This window comes from Perca flavescens, chromosome 23 (assembly GCF_004354835.1).
Source record: "Perca flavescens isolate YP-PL-M2 chromosome 23, PFLA_1.0, whole genome shotgun sequence".
NCBI lineage: Eukaryota > Metazoa > Chordata > Actinopteri > Perciformes > Percidae > Perca > Perca flavescens.
The window spans coordinates 22,591,832-22,600,701 of record NC_041353.1 but is presented as its reverse complement, the minus strand read 5'-3'; the positions used below and the strand labels follow the sequence as shown (position 1 = coordinate 22,600,701).

Sequence of the window (8,870 nt, the reverse complement as noted above, 5' to 3'; positions counted from 1 at the left end):
TTTCCTTCTCTTCTGTGTTCTTTCCTTTCCTCTCTTCACCTCTTCTCCTCGCCTTCTCTATCCCACAATGCATTGTGTTCAGTCGTTGGATCATGGACCAAAGCGGTAAGCAAAATACCCTGTAGGGCGGACGTTAGCAAACTTATTTTATGTGATATATTTTTCACCACACAGTTATAGTTGTTGTTGTTGTATCAGCTCTTAGGATAACGACATATCACCCACTCTGTAGACGGGTTTGCTACGACACCCTGTTATCTTCTATAGCAGCGTTTAACGTTAAGCTAACATGGTCCAGGCTAACGTTAGCTAGCTAAAACTGGCTAGCGATGGAGTAGCGCTAGAACACTTGTGTTCACCAAAAGTTAACGTTACGTTTTAAATTAATCTATGAGATCACATACAAAGTGCCAGCCGAGTATACACCGTTACTACCGTATATTGAATGCGTTGCATAGCTTTTCCACATGTTAGTAGGCGTAACCGCTAGCTGCGATTGACTTGGGGCGCGAATGCTAGCTACATCACCAACGTTAGCATAATGCTAGCCAATCTAAGAGCTGATATAACGCTAATCGCATGTTTTCAGAATATTTGCTCTAATTTCTGAGTCAATCCTCTTAGCTTTCAATGTATGGTCCCAAAGGCATACCGCTAAGGTCATAATAAATGAATTGCGAGTTCATAACATTAACGTAACGTGATTCGAGCTGGTAAAGTTAAAAGACGTTATCAGAGGTTACTAACTTTGAATGTAACGTTATAATTCTTCGTGGGATATGTGGTGTTAAGGATGTTCGCTAAAATGTGTCCCCTCAGTAACATTCAATCAAACTGGTGTAATTCTGACTAAATGCTGGCATGGCCTTTGAGTGCATGTTGAATCATTTTGTGTTTTTCTTTTTTTAATCATTGCACTAAAGACTCAAAAGTACTGTTTTTGTGTTTTACCTCTACCCCCAGCAGACAATGATCTTCAAGGAAGTGATGGTTCTGGGATTTTGGGTGGCCCAGATGTTCGCAGACGAATCCCCATCAAACTCATATCTAAGCAGCCCATAAGGAGCAAACCTCAGCCCCGCACCCAGAGACCCAGCAGCAGGCCATGTAAAAGTGAGGCTGGAGAAGATGGTAGGCACATTCTGCAGTAGCTGAGGTAGTGTTGTTAGTGTATTTCAATCAGGGTTAGTGAGGGTCAAAAGTTTGACCTCTTTGCCAATGCAGTTTTTCTGTTTCCTCTGTCATGATGTGGAAAGTCTCATTTATGGTTCTGCATTGAATCTACACCATAGGTACGTTTGTAGGCACACGTAGATTCAGACTTTACTTGTGGCAACGCAGAATGCAACATATGTGATTGTCAACTTGCCCGTGGATTGGTAGAGTCGCGTTCCCTCCTACTTATTTCTTGGTGCTCTTTCTCCGTGAACAACATGAAATCAAGGAGAGGGTGAACTTTTCCACTCTCTCACTTGCTCTACCACACACTTCTCACACACACACTACGTACTAGCTCTGCCATTCTCCCAAGAGATACGCTAGAACGGCACAGACACACCAGCTCACAAGTCTAAATCAAAAGTTTTTGTTGCTGCTGTTATTCAGTCAAAGACCACATGGAGGATTTTGTTCTTGTAACGCAAGAGGAGCACTTGAAACAAAATGTTCATCTGTCATTTTCAATGTAAATAAAACAGAATTAAAACTCCGCTATCCATGAATCAAAATTTAAAAATGAGGTCAAGTAATCCTTGACAATGTAACTGTATTCTAATAATACATTTTTTCAAATTTAATCTGGGCTGATTATAGTTGCTCATGTTTTTGTAATTGATAATTCTGATTATATGTAACAGGGCTTGTCATTAACACTTCCCTGGTGCAAGTAAACTCTTTCTTTGGGCAAGTGGAATGCCTCACGCAGGTGTCCGGTCATGCAAGTGAAAAATAAATGAAATCTTGTGAGCGAGACTTGCTGCTCAGGGACAGGCTTGTTCAGTAAGCTAACCCAGTAGCACAAAAGGTCTTACTTGTCTTTCTAGTCTTACTTACACCATAAAGCCCTAGACATATAGGCTACACTGCGTAACTATTTACCTGAGGGAATTCAATTCACAGTATTTTGGTAAAAGGAACCTCAAATAAAAAAAGCTTACAGTAGCTCAGTGTTAGCTTTTTCCTGCTTTGGCTTTCCGATTGTGGTCTCCCCTCTGCTCGGATTGCTCTCTCTCTCCTTCTCGCTTCACCAGCATCTCCAGAAGGACCTTAAACTGTCCCATCAACATTTTAACCGGCCGTGGTAGATGAGCTGTCGCAAAACCTTTGATTGAACAACTGTCACAAATTTGCATCGCCGGCGGTGTGAATAGTTTTTGATGTGAAATATTTGCCGCTGAGTTTTTGTGTTTTTCGTCATACACCCAGTGTGTAAAGGCCGTTAGCTAAGTGAAAGAGAGAAACTTGAATTCAAAAGGTGTATGGTTGCATTTGTCTGTTAAATAAGGAAAGTGTGTGGAAGAACATTGACGTGTGAGTTTATATCAGCAATCGCTGGTTGTTAAGCTGACGATGGCTTGTTGGAAAATTGACTAGGTACAGCAACCTCACAAGTTGATATTCGTGTCATTTACTTTTATTAGTCAAATTTTTTTTTTTTTAAAAGACAGCCCCTCGTTGGCCACATATTATTAGTGCATGCATAGTATTGTAATTTTCGGTGTTCTTATGTCATTGTAGGCTACATTAACGACGTCATCCAGGTACAACATTCTAGAGGCTCATTATAACAGCAAAAGGCACCACTGCACAATAGCTGAAAAAGCCAGAGGCCCTGAAGCACCTGTTCCTCCTGTAATTGAATGAATAAGTTAGAATCGTTCCAGCTATGTTATTGCTACCTGTTAATTTTATTTCATTTTTAACAAGCCTACAGTTGGGCGATGTGGCTGAAAAAGCTTATTGTCAAGCCCTGTGTAATCAGTTAGTATCCAACACTGATGTACGTACATTGTGCCGTTTACCTTTGCACCACCAGAGTGTGCCAATGTATCACCCATCGTTACCATAATTTGGCCATAGACTGCAAACCAAATAATCTACAGAGGCTCTTACACAATACAATAGTCTCCTCAATTGTTATATCACATGCGGTATTACTTGAACATTGATATTGGTTGTTACTGAAGTATCTCGTCGTAAGGCAGTCTTGTTTTCCTATAACACTTTAAAGTTGATCATGTCAAGACATCTAACTGTTTGATGTGTGATCTCAGAAAGACATAGATGTCTACAGTAACTTTTTATGTATTTATTTAGTTTTTGATATATTACAGGCATCTAGAATTATTAATACATTAACTTCTGGTCACAGCCCTATCAAGGCCCAGGGCTTTCTCTGTTTGTTTGTTTTTCTGCATTACATCATTAATATTTGTGCCTTGTTTGTTACAGATACCTTTGGCTTCAAGCAAGAGGAGAGGTTTGATTGTGGAGCTAAATCTGGTGATGTGTTTGCAACTCAGAGGAGATTCCCCCAGGCACTGTTTTGGGACTATAAGGTACATCATCTGTGGGGAGTGAAACAACCCATACAGCGTAGACCAGGGATGGGCAAAATTTGTGATAATTTAATTAAATTTTTTTTATCCTCACTACCTGAGGGCCAGATTGTGACTGCGCACTTCCACCAGTAGGATGCTGTAACCCTTATCATTCAATTAGCCAAGTGTAGCTACCAATTACAATGGGAATTTAATGGGTTTACTTGCTCCCAACACCTGTGAAACAATTTATTGATATTTGGAAATTGATTCGCAGGCCGCACTTAAGTGAGGACGAGGGCCGGGCGCCGCCGATTGCCCATCCCACGGCTGCTAACCCTGTGAAACCCAAGCTATTTCTGAGCGTTTTTTCTTGCTTCTCAAATTAACAAGCACAATCATGGCCAGAAGCAGGAATAGCTTCTAAATGTCTTTTAAGCAGTATAACACAGTTATATATAAAATATTTTATAAAACATTACAACACATTTATTAACTTTATTTTAATTAAAAAGATTTTATGGAAAATCAGATAATACAGCATACAGGTAAACATTTTGTCTGTAGATCATTCACACAAAGAATTATTTACATTTTACAAACTTAACACCAGTGGTGAAATGTAATTAAGTACCCTTACTCCAGTACTTAAGTCCAAATTAGAGGTACTTGTACTTTACTTGAGTCTTTTCTTTTCATGCCACTTTCTACCTCTACTCTGCTACATTTCAGAGATAAATATTGGACTTTTGAGTACTTATACTATTAATACTAAGTAGGGGTGCACCGATCCGATATTAGGATTGGATGTCGGCCCCGATATTGAAAAAATAGCTGGATTGGAAAAATTAACAGACCCACGGCCGATCCAGTTTTCTTTACTTTTTCTTTTTTCTTCCGTCGCAATACCGGGACCCCTGTTAACTGCGTACCCTTCTCACTCATGGTAGTAACTTTATAACACAACAATTAATAACCCACAACTAACTCTCTTTAAAAGGATAAAACACCATAGCATATAACAATTTGTGACTTAAACAGTTTCTAACACTAATAATTTTACATTTACAAATGTAGCTACACCGCCCAACGGCATGCTGGGTAACATTATAGCTGCTGGCCTAGGTAGCTAGCCAGGTAGCATAACATCTGTTAAGCTGGGAGAGGCTCCGGTCGCTACTGCACATTCAAGAACCGAGAAGAAAGTTAGCTAGAGGATGAAGAAAGTTAGCTAGAGGATGAAGAAAGTTAGCTAGAGGATGAAGAAAGTTAGCTAGAGGATGAAGAAAGTTAGCTAGAGGATGAAGAAAGTTAGCTAGAGGATGAAGAAAGTTAGCTAGAGGATGAAGAAAGTTAGCTAGAGGATGAAGAAAGTTAGCTAGAGGATGAAGAAAGACCGGAGATACACCAGAACAACATGTGCTCAAGAGAAGAGCCGTCTGTTGTTGCAAGGTTTTTTGTTTCTAAAAAATCTGACATAATTTAGCCACTGTTGTTGCCCGTCGCTCTAACGTTACCGTGCTGACGTTAAAGACGTGTCACTTCAAGCATGCAGCAGAGCAACGTTATGAAAGCAGTCCACCTCCGGTCCCGCTACAGACAGTTGAGAAAGATGTTAAAACACTGGATTTAAGATGTCTCACCTCGCTGAAATACGTCCGCCAACCTGCTAACAATATTCAAACAGTGAAGGATGCTGACTACAACCTAACTTACCTGTGGCCAAGGTAGTGTCTATACAACTAGCTTACAACTATTTTGTTTTGAAAGGGAAACAATGTTGTTTGTATGTGTAGGCCATTCATTCGATTTTAGTTTATTTTACTACTTACTGCAGTTTGCACAATAAAAATAGTTTAGCTTCTGTAACTGTTTGATGGATTCTCCTTCATATAAAGTTATTGTATAATGTGGAGCCAAACCCTTTAGTAATCAAAGCTTTTGGTAAACATGATGACATTAACATGTTTTTGTAATATTCTATGTACTCCTGACAGTAGAATAAGCCATTATAAACCTATATAAAGGTGGCCCATTATTGAAGGCCCATTATTGTTATTTATTTAAATTTATTTTAAGAAGTTTGATTACATTATATTTTCGATTTGAATGCACAATTGTTTTTTAAATAACAAATAAATAAGAATTCAATACATTAGATCTATGTTATTTTGTCTTGGTTATGATAGTAATGTTTAGTTAGGAAGGTCTGGTGGCTTTAGTCTCTTCAACATGGTGGAAGGAAGGTATAAGGTGGAAGGTATACAGTTAATTATTAATTCAGCAACGGTATCGGATCGGTATCAGGTATCGACAGATACACAAAGCCCAGGCATCGGTATCGGGACTGAGAAAGTCGGATCGGTGCATCCCTATTACTAAGTACATTTTCCTGATGGTACTTAGAGACTTTTACTTAAGTAACATTTTCAATGCCGGACTTTTACTTGTAACAGAGTATTTATACAGTGTGGTGTTACTACTTTTACTGCAGTAAAGGATCTGAATACTTCTTCCACCACTGTTTGACACTAGGCTGTGCTTTAGTTTGGTGCTGGGGGTAGCAGTCTCAGTGGCAGATTGGATGAATTTTCATCACATGGCTATGCCTTACAGTAAAACTTTTCTGTCGGTTAAAACACATATATATGTATATATGCACTTCACAGCTTCCTGATCATGCAAATGGTTGATCTTTTTTATTTTTTTACAATTTTTTGAAGTTAGACCTGTTCTCTGCGTGTTTTTTTTTTCATCCACTTATTGTTTTTTTGGCTTAACTTTGGAGCTTTTTCATAATTGCGCTGCGTTCTACCAAGATACATTCACAGACGGACGTAAATGTAAGAATCTGATTAACAATTTTTTTTTTAACTTTTTTCTAGAAGTGTTTTTTTTTTTTTTTTGTTTATAAACAAAACATGCTTTTTCAAACCCGCCAGAGAATCAGAAAAGTTGTCCTGATGTCACACTGTTTTAAACATGTATCTTCCTATTGGTCCCGGTCTGGGGAATTCTCAGATTCAGTCAGAATGGGCAAACACAAAAGTAGACAAATCCTCAGTACTGATGATATCCAAGTAAGTGTATATGACTGTTTTAATGGTAGTTACCTGTGCTTTCTCCCCTCTTTTTTTCTTTTTCTTTTCTTCAACAGTTAAATTTGATTGGAGAAAGAGATGAAGTACCAATTCACTTTTGTGATAAATGTGGTCTTCCTATCCAGCTATATGGACGAATGGTATGTATTTAGTTGAACTGTGCGCAGGCAATCAGAAAAATGTTCATATGTTTGATAATTGTCCTCTGACTCCTCAGATCCCCTGCAAACATGTTTTCTGTTATGACTGTGCTTTGCTCCATGAGAAGAAAGGAGAAAAGATGTGCCCTGGGTGAGCCTTTTGAGACATTTGAACTATTTTCAATGTGGTGAATATTGAATATTGCAAGACCTTTACAGTTTTAACATCCTGTATTATAAATGAGATTCTGAGTGGTGAATCGGTTGATTTAACAATAGTTATTGGACCCCATTTAGCAATATATTACTAAAAGCGGTATGTGGCATTTTGTGATGTTGCTCCTCAGATGTGTTTTATTACTGCTTTGTGTCTCTGAACTGTTGTCCCTGTGTTCAGCCTCACAATGTACAACTGTACAGACCCAGTGCAGCGCATCGAACAAAGCCAGCGGGGTGCCCTCTACATGTGCAGCGTTGTGCCGGGATGCAAGCGCACCTACCTGTCCCAGCGTGACCTGCAGGCCCATGTCAACCACCGCCACATGAGGGCCGCCAAGTCTTCCGCTGGCCGACAGGAGCCTGTGCACCTGCCCCCTGCATCCGAGGTCCCGGACCGTTTCCGCGTGCCTCCGCCTCACCTACCCAAGAACCACGTGCACCTCCCAAACCCGCTCCAGCACGGCAGTCATGATCCCTACAGTCAGCCGCCCCCACCTACAGCTCACGAAGCCCCGCCCCCGACCGCCCTTGGTCCCGAGACATTCCGCATCGCCACGGTAACAACCCGTAAGCACAGCAATCTCATCACCGTGCCCATCCAAGATGACTCCTCCTCTCGGGAGCCCCTCTCTGGTGGGCCAGGCCCTGCTCAGCCACCCCACCACCACCCCGGGGACTATCCCGGGCAGCCGCCTGTAGTGTCCCACTCTCACCACATGATGGCCCCGCCGCAGCAGCACTTCGGCCCGCCACCTCCCCCGCCTCCTCCTATCAGCCACCCTATGCAGCATCCTCCCCAGGCCTCTGGTACACCACATATGGTGTACAACCAGGCCCCTCCGCCCCCCATGTCCACAGCTCCACCACCCATCACCCCACCACCAGGGCACATCATGGGCCAGATGCCCCCCTATATGAACCACCCGCCCCCTGGGCCTCCACCACAGCACAGTGGCCCTCCTGTCAACGCCCCCCCACCTCATCATTACAACCCCAACTCCATGCAGCAGTTCCCTGAAGACCAGGGCACCCTCAGTCCCCCATTCAGCCAGCCAGGAGGGCTCAGTCCTGGGATGTGGCCCGCTCCAAGAGGGCCCCCACCTCCACGAATGCAGGGCCCTCCTCCCCAGGGCCAGATGCCCGGACCACACCACCCAGATCAGGGCCGCTACCGGCCTTACTATCAGTAACCTGCCATCTGAATGAATGGGCGACAGTGTGTCATTCTGTTCCATACCACTTGTCTGAATAATGTGATAGTAGACCTCAGGGTTACAGGGTGTAGGACTTTGATATGACACTTGCCCCGAAGAAAATGTGTATGTGCTGCACATTTTAGTTAAGTGTACTGAACTTCCCGCTGAACATACAATAGACTTGGAGAAGAGCACCAATGTCCCTTTTTTTTTTTTTATAGTGTATGGTAAATATTTCTGTATATATGTCAGCTGATTCCACGCATATGTACTGTACATTAAAAGACGCTAACTATGTCTCAATAAATTTTTAACGGCAGATGTGCTTCTCATCTTTGTTTTGATATGAGGACTGATGAAGGATCACCAGCTGGTTTGTTTGCTTTGGATGTTATTCAGAACCGTTAGCATTTTAACATTGAAATCATCTTAAGACATTTCATTTGGTAATTAAAACATGTTTTATAAAAGACCCTTGGAAATAACCAAATGTGTGTTATGTTTTATAAGACATTCTGTGAGTCCCTTGGATATGTCTGGTTCTTTCAAAGCTTATGTCCCAAAGTTGAAGTAGTAATTCTTCTCATGTGTTTTTGTCCGTTGGCTTTTCAATCAGAGCCACGGTTGGGACTAAGGAATGCCGTGTTTTTATTTTGTCTGCTGTAGTTTGTGTAT

The 8,870-nt window shown here is 41.5% G+C and overlaps 1 protein-coding gene across 2 annotated transcripts; it reads left to right on the top strand.

Annotated features, from left to right (window-relative positions):
* Positions 1-6: 6 nt before the first annotated feature.
* cbll1 (Cbl proto-oncogene-like 1, E3 ubiquitin protein ligase) lies at positions 7-8,514 on the top strand. Of its 2 annotated transcripts, none has more exons than XM_028571403.1 (6): positions 7-105; positions 967-1,131; positions 3,451-3,557; positions 6,697-6,780; positions 6,858-6,931; positions 7,178-8,514. In XM_028571403.1, exons 1-6 carry the CDS (start codon positions 93-95, stop codon positions 8,187-8,189), a joined length of 1,455 nt encoding a protein of 484 aa, XP_028427204.1. In that variant the 5' UTR covers positions 7-92; the 3' UTR covers positions 8,190-8,514. The 2 variants fall into 2 exon arrangements, with proteins under 2 accessions (XP_028427204.1, XP_028427203.1); XM_028571402.1 differs by having other exon boundaries at positions 964-1,131.
* Positions 8,515-8,870: the final 356 nt, after the last annotated feature.

Coding starts and splice junctions, on each gene's coding strand:
- cbll1 (XM_028571402.1), top strand. Junction 1,132..3,450: donor AAGTGAGGCTGGAGAAGATG/GTAGGCACATTC, acceptor TGTTTGTTACAG/ATACCTTTGGCTTCAAGCAA. Junction 6,932..7,177: donor GGAGAAAAGATGTGCCCTGG/GTGAGCCTTTTG, acceptor CCCTGTGTTCAG/CCTCACAATGTACAACTGTA.